At 44.0% G+C, this 15,207-nt stretch overlaps 2 protein-coding genes across 2 annotated transcripts in view; one reads left to right on the top strand and one right to left on the bottom strand.

Annotated features, from left to right (window-relative positions):
• Positions 1–10,751, bottom strand: part of HECA (hdc homolog, cell cycle regulator) — a 51,416-nt gene extending 40,665 nt beyond the window's left edge. Inside the window, exon 1 of the mRNA XM_049788022.1 lies at positions 10,547–10,751. Within this exon, the coding sequence (XP_049643979.1) occupies positions 10,547–10,751 (205 nt within the window). The remainder of the gene's footprint in view (positions 1–10,546) is intronic.
• The window catches only part of CITED2 (Cbp/p300 interacting transactivator with Glu/Asp rich carboxy-terminal domain 2), a 1,046,546-nt gene that overhangs the window by 281,080 nt on the left and 750,259 nt on the right, over positions 1–15,207 (top strand). The window lies entirely within an intron of this gene.

Raw genomic sequence — 15,207 nt, 5'->3', positions numbered from 1 at the left:
ACTCAACAGTCTTCTCTGCCATTCCCACTTAAAAACTTCAGAGTATTTTTTCCCTCCCTGACAATTTAAATCTACAGAATAGACTTTATTAGGAGTGTTGAATAAATCAACTTTCTTATTAATCACCATCTAAGCAATCCCATGATTAACACTCATCACTTTCTCTTTAAATCATTCTTTTCACGCCTTCTTAGTATTGTTCTTGTTTCTTAATATATTTCTTGTTTCTTGTAGATTGTTTTCAAGCATATAGTTGTATGCAGAATTCATTAGAAATTTCCCTTTCTCCTTTGGATAAATCATAATGCGTAATTGTTAAGAATAAGGAGCACAGCTCATTTCTGCCAATTTATTAAAAACCTCAAGTACAATCAACCTAAAACAAGCTGCTGATTAAATAAATTTGGTACTTCGACAACTATTGTGTTTTCTAAAATGTAAATATTAAAACACACAGCCACTCTGTACAAAACAACGGATGGCACTCTCCCCTCCAGAATTTCTTTTAAAACTGATTTGATGAGGATAAGTAGGAAGTGATGAACCAAAGTAATTATTTCAACCTTGCACTTTTTATTAAAGTTTGAAAGGCAACCAGAAAGGCAAGCCCTCCTCTCTCCAGAGAAAAAATCCTATCTGTTCAGATGGCCCTTCTACCCTCCCCCAGACATCTGCTTCATAGATGTTAACCTCGATTGAGCAGCACAATGCCCCAGCCTGGGACATGGAAAACCCCAGTATGCTAAGTGCAAGGATGTATGACCAAAGGCCATACTGCAGCTCTGAGGTGCAAGGCAGTATGGTACACCCCATCCCCAATCATCCCAGACTCAGCTTCTACGTGAAAAAAAAATTAGTCGCCAGCTAGTGAAAGGTTGAATGAACTCCCAACCCTGATCAGCAAAATCAGAAAAAGCTGCCAAAAGGTATTCATTCTGTTCAAATAAACAGTAACTTTACAAGCTGCTGAGAATTTATGATTATTGCTGGATTTTGCAGGTTCAGCTGGCCATGGCCTCTGCCTCCAAACCTGAGAAATAGTTCTCTTTAGTTTCCAAACATGCAGGCTTGATTCCACTCCTACTGTGCCACACGCCACTCACAACCTCTCGGCAGCAACTAGAATCAAAGGTCTTGAGTACCGCTCACTCTGCCTAAAAGAGCCTTCTGTGTTCAAATCCAACCACTTCCCTTGCCATAAGTCTCAGAAAAAGAAATCACATTCCCACTGAGCTCCCCTACAGCACATTCACAGGGTTCTAGGTATCTGTGTCTGTCCCAGTTTCACTTCATGCCAGCCCACAGACATGGATGCAATGAGGCCTCCACGTATTTCAAAATTATACTGTTAGTCACCGCCAGCAGTAGGTGCACAGTCAATGTAAAGATGTTTGCATACATGAACAAAACAACAAACGATAGCACCAACTAATGAATAAACTTCTTTAAATTGTTTCCTGGAGAAGAGAAGATGGTCTTTCACTTGATTATCAAGAAAAGGGAAAGCCAACCCTGGCTGATTCCCAAAGGACACCAAGTTCCTCATCTACTTGCAGCAACGACACATGTTTGTTTCACTTCTCAAATACTTTCAAATACAACCCCCATATTTTAACCACCCCGCTACTCCTGCTGTTCTATGCTATAACCACACTTGTGCAGTGTGTAGAAGAACTTATTTTCACTTGCTTCTACAAGAGCTCCCAACTAAACCATTGGTGCCCTGGTCCAATTCTTTCATCCTTCTACTCCCAGAGTCTACCACACTGACAAAACAGTGGTCCCAATACTGAGATTAAATCATTAAGAGATGACACATCTGTGTTTTTCCTAGAATGTCAACAAGAAATTGGATTTGAAATAAAGAGATCGGGCAGAACTATAACTAGAAGAAAGGTGTAGTACTGATCGAATGTTGGTGGGTGAAACGTTAGAAACGTTTCAGGGAAAGATTTACTATTTTACATGTGCTCCTAAAATATTAAATTTTGTTAGCTTTAAAAATGTTTTGGGACACTAAATTGATATTTATAGCGTCTAGAAGGCCTTCTCCCATTTTGTTGCTTGTTTGATTTTTGCCCTTCTTTTTTTTCCCCTTCAAACAGAACCACATAACTTGAACCAGAACAAGCCTCATAAATTGAGGTGAAAATAATGGAGGGTACCCACGACCAAACAGTCATATAAACATTGAGTAGAAATAAAAAATGATCAGACTTATTAAAGAGCAAATCCAAAGCCAATGACAACAGAATCAATACCCAATCTACAACAAGCTAGACACACAGGGGACCATTTATACTAGCAGCCTGAGGGGTGGGGGCAGAGGAGGGAGATATGGGATGCATGCTGGGAACAGGGGTGGAGGGACAACATTGGTGGTGGGAATGCCCTGATTCAATGTCACTATGTACCTAAAATATTACTTTGAAAGACTTGTAATCCACTTTGGTCAAAATAAAAATTATTTTAAAAAAAGTTTTGGGACACTCAGTTTTACTTAATCTCTATTTTTTATTATTATAACAAGTACTTTGTCAGAAATAAAGATTTTATTTATATAAGAATATGTAATAGTTTTTAGACCTTGCTTTTTACAGATTTTTACTAAATTTTCTGCTTAAATTATGACAGAGGAGAAATCATGAGGGAAGAACAGAAGATCATCTTGTCAAGTTAATGTCTGAATAAAAATCTGTACAGTAGCCAAGATAAGGAAACAAACTTAGCGTCATCAACAAAGCAGCTGTCTGATATTCTCTCTCTCTTCTCTCTCTCACCCCCCACAGAAATATTGTCATTTGTGATATGATGAATAGACCCTGAAGGCATTAGTTAAGTGAGTTAAGTTAGATGAAGGGAAGGAAAACACCAAAAAAATAGAATTATTCATATGTGAAATTTTTTGCCTTTGTGCCATACCAAGCAGTACTCAAGGGTTATTCCTGACTCTGCACTCAGGAATTATTCCTGGCAGTGCTCAGGGAACCACATGGGAGGGATGCCAGGGATCAAATCTGGGTGGCCGTGTGCACGGAAAACATCATACCCACTGTACTATTTCTCTAGCCTGAATTACTTTTTTAAAAAGTAAGCCAATGAGCAAACAAAGCAAACTGTTAGATACAGGAAACAAAGGGGTATTCACAGGAAGAAAAGGGGTTGGCTGCCTTACCTACAGAGTAGGGAAAAGCGGTTGTACAGTAATACACATGGAAACAAGGTAGATGATGGTGGCGATAACTGAGTCTAGAAAGACATTATATTAGAACACTGTACACCTGAAATTTATAAACTATAAACCTTACCTTAATTTAAAACATCTGTAGACACTAATCATTTTATATTAGTATCTATAAACTTTTACCACCCTCTGATTATCCCTCAATGTCTGTTCTCAACAGTATAATAGTTTAACAAACTCTGTAACTATGATTGACTACATCACAAACATAAAACCATTGCTGAGGGCCCATTATCTGCAAGACCCTGTACCAAAATCTTTCACCTCTATTTTCTTAATCTTCAACAACACTCCCAGGGATTGCATTCAGAAACTGGAAGCTGAGAAATGTTAATTAATTTGCCCCACAGTCACTTATAATCATAAGTTCTAAAGCTTCTTTTACACCCAAATTTTTTCAAGGAACATGTTTTTTAAAAACTGGAGCCAGAGCTATAGCACAGCAGAAGGGCATTTGCCTTGCATGCAGCTGATCCAGGACGAAAAGTGGTTTGAATCCCAGCGTCCCATATAGTCCCCCAAGCCAGGAGCAATTTCTGAGCCAACAGCCAGGAATAACCAATGAGGGTCACCCGATGTGGCCCAAAACAAAACCAAAACAAAACCAAACAAATTTTAAACAGAGGGAATTAAGCCCCTAAAGAAAAGCTATTTAAAATACAGCACAAACATGGGGTTATAAGAAGTTTATTGAAGGTGCAAGTATGCCCAAAAGTACACGTCTTGTTCATGGGGAACAAATAACACTCCCAAACTCTGTTAGTTAACTGATACGTGGAACTCAGAACACATGTCAAAACAGTGCTGGAATGATGGTTAATGCCAAGCCCGGTGCTGTCAGGCAAGTCAATGAGAACTATATATCCCAAGAGTGTTTTATGTGACTAGGACTGGTGACATAAGTCAGTGTTTCACAAAAGGAGCAATATCTCAAGGAAGATGGGGTGCACTGGAACCCTAGTTGGTTGGGGGGGGGAGCAATTGTTCATTTTAAAATGACAGATTTCCAGCGGGGAGATGAGTGACATTTTTTCTTAAAAGAAGGCAATAAACCTGTTAAGTTTTGGGCCTCTGACCTAAGTGAAAATAAAGCTGGGAAGTCAGAAACAGCTCTTCCTGAATGGGAGATAAGGCTCTCTAAGATCCTCTCCACAGAGGTTCTTTAAGGGGAAGTGCAGTCATTTCCCACCTCCCCCCAGACATTTCCTAAGGCAGCCACATTCAAATAACTAGTCAGAGGTGGGAAAGGGTGGATAAGGTCTGTCCCCAGGGTCTCAAGGAGAGAGTGCTCCCGAAAGGCACACCAGTTTGTAGATTTATTTCTGCATATTTATATAATACCTATATACCTGTAGCAAGATGCTCTTATCTCTTAAATGAATGAGGCCCAATTCTAAATTTGAATTTTAAGTTACTAAGTGTTAGTTATTTGTCACAGGCTCTGGGAGTAGTCTCTGCACTTGACATTGTTGCTGGTGAGGAAGTGAGGGAGACAGGATTGAACAGAGAAGGGAACTGATTTGGAAATGTCACATTATTCACAATACCTGGAATCTAGAAACAACCCAAGTGCCCAAGAACAGATGAGTGGATAAAGAAGTGTTGGGACATGTACACAATGGAATACTAGGCAACTGGTAAGAAAAATGAAGTCATAAAATTTGCTTATACATGGATGGGTATGGAGAGTTTTGTGCTGAGGGAAGTGAGTCATGGGGAGAGGAATAGACAGACACTCATTTGTAGAAGATTACAAAAAGTAGTTTTAACACTTTGCTGTGAGCTCTGATCTGGGGTTCCCGCCTCTAATGGAAGACAATGTAGCATGATTTATCTAGCCCTTCTCTATTTTTTGTGCTTAACTAACCACCTCAATTCTTATTTAACAAGCACAAAAGAGGGAGTTTGTTTTTCTTTTCTGGGAGACTAACTCAGTTTATTGTAGGTGGAAAATGGATATTTATATTAGGGGAGAGTAGTGTGTGGACTGTGTCAGTCAATCAGGTAGGATGTGAGAAGGAATCAAAACAGGGTGTGTGCTTCTGTGTTTAGGGAAGACAGGGTAAGGGGATTAGGGAGAGGTTTGGTGTGTGCTCTGGGTGTTAAAACAGGGTTTGTGCTTAAGGTGATTAGCTACAAGTAGTAAGATAATAATGTCCAGAGAATAGAGACAAAAGTCAGTAGGACCAATCCATTGTAGGAAACTTGCCAAAAGTAAAGTGGGAGTGCAGTCAGGGCAGAGAAGGGACCACTAAGACACTGACAGCTGAAAATGGTCACTGGACAAGAACTGGGTGCTGAAGATAGTGGTATGCATGATACTCCTTCAGTAATAATATTGTAAACCAGTATCTAAAAGGAAAAAGAAAGAGGAAGCAAGAGAGAGAAAGTAAAAGAAAGAATGTGGGGCCGGAGAGATAGCATGGAGGTAAGGCGTTTGCCTTTCATGCAGGATGTCATTGGTTCGAATCCTGGCGTCCCATATGGTCCCCCGGGCTTGCCAGGAGCAATTTCTGAGCATGGAGCCAGGAGTAACCCCTGAGCACAGCCGGTTGAGACCCAAAAACCAAAAAAAAAAAAAAAAAGAATGTATTATAATCAGTTATGTCAACTATGTGATGCATTTTCTTTAAATAAATTTTTAAAAAAGAATGAAAGAAAAAGAGACAAAAAGAGAAAGAGAGGGCAGGAGGGAAACTGAAGGCATTGTTAGCAGAAATGTGTACTGGTGAAGTATTGTATATTGTATGACTGAAATTCAATCATGAACAACTTTCTAAATGGGTATCTCACGGTGATTCAAATAAAGAATTAATTTTGTGTTGTTGTTGTTGTTGTTGTTTTAATGAGGTCTTAAGGCACATCTGGCAGCCAAGGGGGGTTGGTGGCTGTGAAGAATAAAAATATTTTATTCTTGGTCATCCATAAAAAAGGAATTTATTAAAAAGGACTTGGTGTCCAGACCATCAAAAATATAAGACAATATAATCAGGGGCTCATATTTTTAATATTTTATTGAAACCATTATGATTTACAAAGTCCTTTATCGTTGGGTTTTGATATACAATGCTTCAGGGCTAATTCCACAACCAGTGTCGACCGCCCTCCACCAATGTTCCCAGAGTCCATCCCATGCCATCACCACTGCCCCCCGCTTGCCAGAATAACAGGCCCATTTTCAGTTTGGATTGTTAAAGTGTGGGCCTCGAGATTTCACTGTTGTTGACTTTGGCTTGAATATTTAGTTCTGTCCTTTTTAACACTACCAATGCACCTTTTGGCCCCTGTTCCCATCCTTTCATATTAGTGTTTTTCCTCCTCTACTCAATTTCTTTCCTTCTCGCTATACTGTAGGGCCAAGAGTGTGCGAGACAATTGCCATTTAAACCATTGCATTTCTTCATACAGTTATTCAAAAGACCATATATAAGTGATAGCATTCTGTGTTTATCTTTCTTCTTCTGGCTTACTTCATTAAACATATTATCTTCCTGTTCCATCCATGTAGCTGCAAATTGCATGATGGCATCATTCCTTACAGCTATGTAGTATTCCATTGCATTTATGTGCTACATCTTCATGATCCACTCATCTGTTGTTGGACATCTAGGTTGATTCCAACTCTGAACTATTGTACTGAATGCTGCGATGAATAGCAGTGTGCATACATCCTTTGGGATCAGTGTTTTTCTGTTCAGGGGCTCATAGTTTTAAGACTGCAGCACACAAATGAAGGCTTAATGGAACCAGAGTTCCAGAATGAAATACATTCTTATGATCTAGTGCATAATTACTAGATCCTAAAAATAATGATTGGCAAATCTTGGCCACCTACAGTCAAATGCTACAATATGTGCAAACAGATGTTTACTATGTAGCAGGAAGATGGTGCTTCCTCATGCTTCCTCCTTTTATTCCAATCCCTGAAAAAAAAAAAGACTCAATAGCCAAGAGTCTGAAACTGTACAGAGATATTTCTAAAGTCCAAGTACAAAGTTCTCACAATTAGTAGTCAACTGTCCAAGATACACAGCTGCAAACAGTTCAAGTTCTTCGACCACAACCATGCAGAGCTTGTCCAGTCGTTCCCTAGCCAGCCGTCTGAATAAGGAGTTATTTATACCGAATGACACACAATGAAGGAAGAGCTAATATTACTTTGCCTAGCCAGCTGCACTGTCAAACAACTCCACAACATAAACCATTCTATGAACTCTTAGGGCCGAGAGTGTAGGTCAGAGGTACAGCATCTGCTTTGCAAACACGAGGCCCTGAATTCAATCCCTAGAAACTGGGGGTAGAAAGGAGATATAGGGGGAAATTCTGAGAACTCTGAACAACTACAGGTAAATACTATTAATGTTCAGTGAAGTCATTAAGTTGGCATGCTTGCAGAGGTAGATCACGACTTACTTGAACAGTGAGAACCAGTTTAAAGTTTAACAGAACATTGACTTCCCACATTTTGGAATAATTGTGTGATTTGGAACATTCATAAGGTTGCATGCAAAATCTAAAGACACAGATCTGAAGTTAAGAAAAATACTGAAATAGGCTGAAAAAGATTCAAACATGCCAATGAATGTCATTTTAAAAGTTAAACACATTTAGGTTTTATCAGCTGATTCTGAGTTTGCATACCTTTTATTCCTCTTTTCAAAATTCACCAAAACTCACTCTCTAAAGCACAACTTTAAGGCAGAGATGTGGCCCAACAACATGGCACCTGCACTGGTATGTGAGGCCCTGGATTCTATTCCAGCACCACCAAAAATAAATCACTAAATAAGGTATGGCTTCAGATGTGTAGTTTTCTTATTTACCAGTCTCATAAACAAAGGCATTCATATTCACAGATCACCAACCACAGTGAGGTTCTTGAAATTAAGGCCAATTGTCCATTGAGACTTCACACCATCTCATAACCAAGAACTTGGTTATCATAAAATTCAGGCCACTGTTCTAAGTTCCTATGACACCTTCTTTATCTCTCATTATAGCAATGTTTGGCCATTTCTCTTTTCTCACCCACTCATCTAATAGAGCAAGTTCCAAATCAGATACATTGCTTCACAGAACTATACATGGCACTGCCGAATATAACTGAATTTACCACTTCAGAGGTGAGTAATAATAGCAACACCATGACCAAGTTCCATTTTACAATTTCAGGGGCATCGCCAGCCAACAAAAATTTCCTCACACCACACAACGCAGTCTCATCTTTGAAAGAATGAGAAAATGGGGCAATTCAACACGAAGCTTATGTATAGGCCCAAAAATGGCAGCCAGAGCAGAAGAGAGCCAGCCAGGAGAGCCTCCTGCTCAGGTCAGCATCCTTTAGCTTAACACAGTGTTTGTAATATTCATGATGAATATTTTCTGAATGAGTGAGAAGCATAGCTGATCATGTATTTTTTCCTTAAGGGACTTAATAAGCTTTTCACAAGTGGTGACCAGGCAAGAAAAGCCCTACAAGAAGAACCCTAGGAAGAACTTTACAATTTGACAGTGAGTCTTGCTCTCAGTTTCCCAGGAGAGGAATCAGGCTGAGACATTGATCTGCCCAAGATGACATGGCTCGAAAAGGCTGAGCCAGGGCTTGGCTTCATCCCCTCTGCCACATTCATACCCAGAGAAAGTTGACAGCTAAGAAAACAAAAGATGGAGAACACAGTCTGGCCAAAAATTGTATTGTGTCACACACACACACACACACACACACACACACACACACACACACACACACACGTTCTATTTCTTCCTGGAAATAAAAAGCAAAAGCAAACTTCCTATTTAAAACTGCACAGCCACAGGCAAGAGTGCCAACAATTCTGTTTCTAATCAGTTCTACTGAAACGTTCCCAGCTCCGTCTTCCAAGAGTAGGTGCCCAGCTTCAAAAGTGAGTGATCCTCGTCAAAAAATGGCTTCCCAGGCCAAAAGCTGCACATTCAGAAGCCAGGTACAAAGGCATCTTGATCTCCCTTCATGAAAATATTCCCTTTATTCCCTACTTCTGTGAGAAACCGCCTACCTGGAGGAATTCGAAGAACTGCCCAGGGAAGTACAAAGTGGCATAAAGCAGCAGCATGTCACTGTGGCGACAATGGCAGCGTGCTCAGCTCTGCACCTGGGTGTCCTGGGTGCCCCATCAATAAAAGCAGCAGACAGGGGCCCTGCTTTGCATGATGCAATCAATCCTTTGCACCCCATTTAGTGCGCTTGGAGCCCCGCCAGTTGTAATCCCTGCGAGAAGGGCCGGGAGTCCATCCTGAGCACCGCCGGGCGTGGCCCAAACATACACACACAGAGACACTACACACAGAGAGACACACAGACACAGACACACACACAGGTTAACACACACACAGACACACACACGAAGAAAAGAAAAAGGAAATGTAGCATTCAGACACGGCCCAAGATGATCCAATTCCTTTCTAACATGTGCGGCAGAAACACAGAGAGGGATTTTTTTGTTTTTTAACTCTGAGCTGGGAACGGATGGCAAGTTCAGATTCTCTTCCTTCCTCAGGCCGGCCAGAAAATTCAAGAACCAACCTGCAGCCCCGCCACACACACACACACACACACACACACACACACACACACACACAGGCACGCACGCACGCACGCCCCACAGTAACAATATTTTCAGAGCCTCTTTCCCTGGGACCAGCTCAACACAGACACACACACACACAGAGGCACACAAGCACACAGACACACACAAACACACACAGGCAAGCATGCACACCGTCTCCTAGGGCCTCTTTCCCTAGGACCAGCTCACACACACACATGCACAGACACACACAGAGACACAGACACACAAGCACGCTGGCAAGAACGCGCACCCCACAGTAACAATATGTCCAGGGTCTCTTTCCCTGGGACCAACCCGCTCACACACACGCACACTCGCAGATCCACACGGCCTGACTGACAGACACACAAACGCACACCCCACCGGAACAGTCCCCGGGCCCCTTCCCCGGACTCGCAGCGCAGCTCGCTCGGGGGCTGCTGCGGGCGCTGGGTGTCCGGGCTCGGGAGGCTCCGGCCAGAGGCGGCCGCGTCCAAGTGCGTCCCCGCCGGGCCGGGCCGGGCCGGGCCTCCCTCCCCGTCCGTCCCTCCTTCCTTCCTTCCTTCCTTCCTTCCTTCCAGCGCGGGGTCCCCGGACGGCCGCACGCGCGCGCCACGCAGCCCGTCCCGTCCTGCGCGTCCTGCCCGCTGCCCCCGGGCAGGGCAGGGAGGCCTCGCTCGCCGCTCGCTCGGGGCGCCGTCCCGCCGCGACTCACCCGTCCTGGCGTCCCCCGCCGCGCCCGCGCCCGCCGCGGAGGCCGAGCCGGAGCCGCAGCCCGCGCCCGCGCCGGAGCCCGAGTCGCCGCCCGAGTCGCCGCCCGCCGCGCCCGCCGCCGGGCCCGCCGCCGCGTTCTCCTGCTCGTCGCCGCTGCTGTTGGCGCGCCGGCCCTTGCGGCCGCGGCAGCCCTTGGCCGTGGGCATGGCCGCGCGCTGCCCCCGCGCCCCCGCGGCTCCGGCTAGCCTAGCCGCACGCGCCGCGCCGCGCCATCCCGCGAGCCCCGACCGCCCGGCCCGGCCCGGCCCGGCCCGGCCCGACTCCCGCCCGCCCGCTCGGGCTTGTTTTCATTCGGCGCCCGGCACGCCCGGCCCGGCCCTCCCGCGCGTGACGCCACGGACCGCCCGCCGGGTGACGTCACGGGCCCGTGACGTCATCCGCGCGGGGGGGCGCCGCGCCCGGGCCCGGGACCTCCCGGCCCGCCCGGAGGCTGGATCCGAGGCCGGCGGCCCCGGGGGCGGGGCGGACGCTCGCCCGGCTCGCGCTCGGCTCCCCCGGCCCCCTGACTTGGGGGGACCACACCCGGGGTCCTCCTGGGCCGTGCGCTCAGAGGTCGCTCTGGCTTTGGGGGGACCCAATCCAGGGCCGTCCTAAATGGCCTGCTGCTGTGCGATCGATCTCTCTCTCTCTCTCCGGCCCCCCGGAAGGTGAAATTATGACCCCCCCCCAAATCCTATGTATACCTAGCAAAATGCTCCCAGAAAACATTGGACATTTTTAACACCCAAAAAAGATGATGGGTTCTGTGTATTTGTTTGTTTCGGCGGGCCACACCCTTGACTCTCAGGGGTTACTCCTGGCTTTGGGGACCCTCTGGGAAGCCCGGGAATCGAACCCAGGCCCATCCTAGGCTAGCGCGCGCAAGACAGACACGCCTTACACCCTTGCGCCACCGCTCCGGCCCCTGCATCCCTGATGGTCCCCGCACCGCGCACGCCAGGTGCGCCCTCAAACCCTAAGAAGAAGGGAGTGAGGGGCAGAGCGAGAAAAAGAAAGGAAGCAAGCTAGCAAAGCAGCCAGGTTGCCCGTGCCCAGCAGGAAATCGCAAAGGATTGGAAATGGAAAAACTTACTCAGGCTTAGAAACTGTCACGTTCCACCCACCCCCCCCCCCCCCACACACACACACACACACCCACTAGGAAGTCCTAGACAATTAGGGACTGAGCAACTGGGTCCCTGAAGGGGAAGCCTGCAGCACCGACTCCATTCCCATTCAGCGATGCAATTGAAGAGAGCCGGCCCGATCCTTCCCTGCGCATAAACTGATTTCTGATTGATAGAGGCCCTTGTTTTATACGGGTGACCCCTGGGAGGACCAGCAATGCCCTCGAGGAAAGTTTAACAAGATCTCTCGCACCACTCTCTTCTGTCCTTCTCCACAGACTAGCTCCTTCCCTCAAGTCTCAACTCAAACCAACTGCTTCTTTCAGGGTGATGAGGCTGACACCGAGCTAGCAGAAGTAACACCAGTTTATTCTTCTCCTTCTCTGAGGTGTATCAATGTAAATGTTCACTATTTCCAAAAGTAAGCTCCCGAGAGAGAAGACAGCTGACATATTTGCAGAATGCAGACATCAGAAAGCATACTTTGGCTATTTCCCTATCCTACAGTGGAATGGGATTTAATTAACCCAGCTCTTGGGTAAAGGCTCTGCAGCTCTGACAAACACGGAGAAGTGCCTTCTCCCCATGGTCACCTAAACGGAAGTGAAGACTGAGAGAATATGAAGTTTGATTTTATTCAGGGTTGTTCCCAGCAAGTCCAGAGGGGAGCCTAGTGCAGTGGGTGGGGTGATGGATGCTTGACAACAGTTGTTCCCGTTCAAACAAGAAAGTGATGAACCTTAAACTTTCACATGATATCTACAGATTGGAGCAATGCAGCCCCTTTAGAAGTCCTTATGGATAGTTATATTAATACAAGATGCTAGATAGATGATGAATGCATGAATACGTAGATCATTCTGTACGATTTTTTGCATATCTGTCTCTCCCCTAGGCCAACGTTCTCTAAGCCCAGAACAAATATTGTGTCTATATTTCTGTCTCTGCAGTCTAGCATAAAGCCTGAACCACACCATTTAAAAAAAAACTTGACGAATGGAGGAGGCATAAAGTAATATTTTCTAGCTATCATTTTCTAAACAAAATTTTTTTGAATTCTTTTCAGACAGTCCAAAACTAGACTCATCCCCATGTGTTCCTGTACCTTCCCCACAACAGATTGCACACATGGAATTGACATTTTGCTTATTTACTTGTATTTTGTCTGGGCCCTCATTATAATATATGCTCCTGGTATGGTAAAATCTGTTTTTCTCAGTCATCCTTGTGTTCTTGGTACTTAGCATGACACATAGCATGAGTAGGTACAAATGCATGAGAAGTGCATAAATAGATAAGTGCTTTCAAGCTAGATACAGCTGAATTTGGTAAGTCTTGATTCGGGCAGGAGGGTAGGAGTGAAGGAAACCAGGAAGTCAAGAAATCCTGAAAACTGAAAGAAATGGTGATAGTGATTAATTACAGAGAGAGCCGAGTCATATTGCTGCCATGCCATATTGGATCACAATAAGTATGCATGTACCCTGGAGACAGACATTCACACCAGCTGCCTCCCACCTCCCGATCACTGAGATTCAAGAGTTGGAAACTTTCCCACAAAAATACCATAATTGGCTCCAAGTACACAGACATCCATTCAGTTGCTGTGCTTGTTAATTGTGTGAGCCACCTCCCTCTCATTCAAGCTGAAACCAAATGCAAAGGAAGAAGAGAAGCTGCCTCCCATCTTCCATGCTCAACCTTGCTAATCTGTTTTTAGTCTTATTCAAATTGGATGCAGAGGCGATAGTTCTGATTTTCTTGCTCTAAAATGTACTGAAATCAAGATATCAGAAACAAAATGTAGGTGAGGTTAATGACTATTTCCACACGACATGGGAAATTTCCCAGGAATCTATTTCTGTGAGCCCTTTTATTGTCCCCTTTTTTCTACCATATCTGAGAGGAGAAGTGAGAGAGGAGGGAAAGAGAGAGAGGGAGAGAGCAAATCTATCTAAAGAACACAGAATGGTGAGTTGTGATACAAAGCCCTTTCCTCAGATGCTTCCAAAAGGAAATGTGAGGACAAAGAAACAAGCCAGTATGCTTTGTATAGCCACGCTTGCATTCTTTTTCTCTTCCCTTGATCAACTCATGGTCAGAAATTTGCACAACTCTACCCACAGTTTTGCTCCTCCAAGCTTCACTATCATTCCATCCTTTAAATCCTTGCAAAATTAAATAATACATAGTAAGAAATCAAAAACATCAAACATAAACTATTTATACATATGGGAAAAGGAACAGGCTAATCTTTAAGAATATGTGAAGAGGGTCATCATACATAATATTGCAGCAGGTAAGGCATTACTTACTTGCACACGGCCAACCTGGGTTCAATATCTGGCATCATCTGATGCCATATCACTGCCAGGAGTGATTTTTTTATTAAAGTGAGAAGTAATTCCTAAGCACTCCCAGGTGTGATTCAAAATTTAGTATTTTTTTAACAGAAATTTGAGCAATAGCACAGTAGTAGGGCATTAGCCTTGCACACAACCAACCCAGGACTAGCCCAGGTTCGATGCTTGGCATCCCATATGATCCCCTGCCAGGAGCAATTTCTGAGCACAGAGACAGGAGTAACCCCTGAGTGCCTCCGGGTGTGGCCCAAAAACAAAAAACTAAAATAAATAAAAATAAAAGAAATAAAAGAAATTTTTAATCCTAGACCAAAATAAGTGGTTTGTATGTCAGCTTTCATCTTCTATTTCTTATTTTACTTAATGACTCCTGAATTCTTAAATTCAGTTAAATCATTTGGATTAAAACTAGCCTGAGTTCCTAAAGCCACTCAGAGAAATGTATATTGAATAACATAATACTCTATGCATCAGTTTTTCATATGCATATAGCTTTCATATATGCATATTTGTTGCTATGCTATTCCCACAGGAGTACTTTGATTAATAATGAGTATTTTAGGGGCCGGAGAGATAGCATGGAGGTAGGGTGTTTGCCTTTCATGCAGGAGGTTGTCGGTTTGAATCCCGGCACTCCATTTGGTCCCCCGTGCCTGCCAGGAGCAATTTCTGAGCCTGGAGCCAGGAATAACCCCTGAACACTGCCAGGTGTGACCCAAAAACCACACACACAAAAAAATAATGAGTATTTTAATTTCACAAAGAACTTAGACAAATATGGATTTGATACAAATACTATTATAAATTACTTGCTTTTCTGCGAACATATACCAATTGTCAGTATTTTCTCAATTATATGTCTTCAAAATCTTTTCCTAAAACTTGAGCTATGACTGTCATTATTTCTGTAATCTGCAAAAGAAGCCATATAAGAATAAAAAATTCTGCAATCACAGAGTACAGTGAGTTACTTTCATTGCACACAGCTCACCCAGATTCAATCTACAGCACCACTAGAATTGATTCCTGAGCACAGAAAGTTTCTTTTGTAAACCATGTGCATTTGAACATTTTTGTTTATGAGTCTTTCCTATAAAATCTTGTACAAGACAAGGCTGTCCCCTCTCACCACT

Source organism: Suncus etruscus, chromosome 15 (assembly GCF_024139225.1).
Source record: "Suncus etruscus isolate mSunEtr1 chromosome 15, mSunEtr1.pri.cur, whole genome shotgun sequence".
Classification (NCBI taxonomy): Eukaryota; Metazoa; Chordata; class Mammalia; order Eulipotyphla; family Soricidae; genus Suncus; species Suncus etruscus.
Note: the sequence above shows the minus strand (reverse complement) of the source record. Positions and strands in the feature narration are given on the sequence as shown.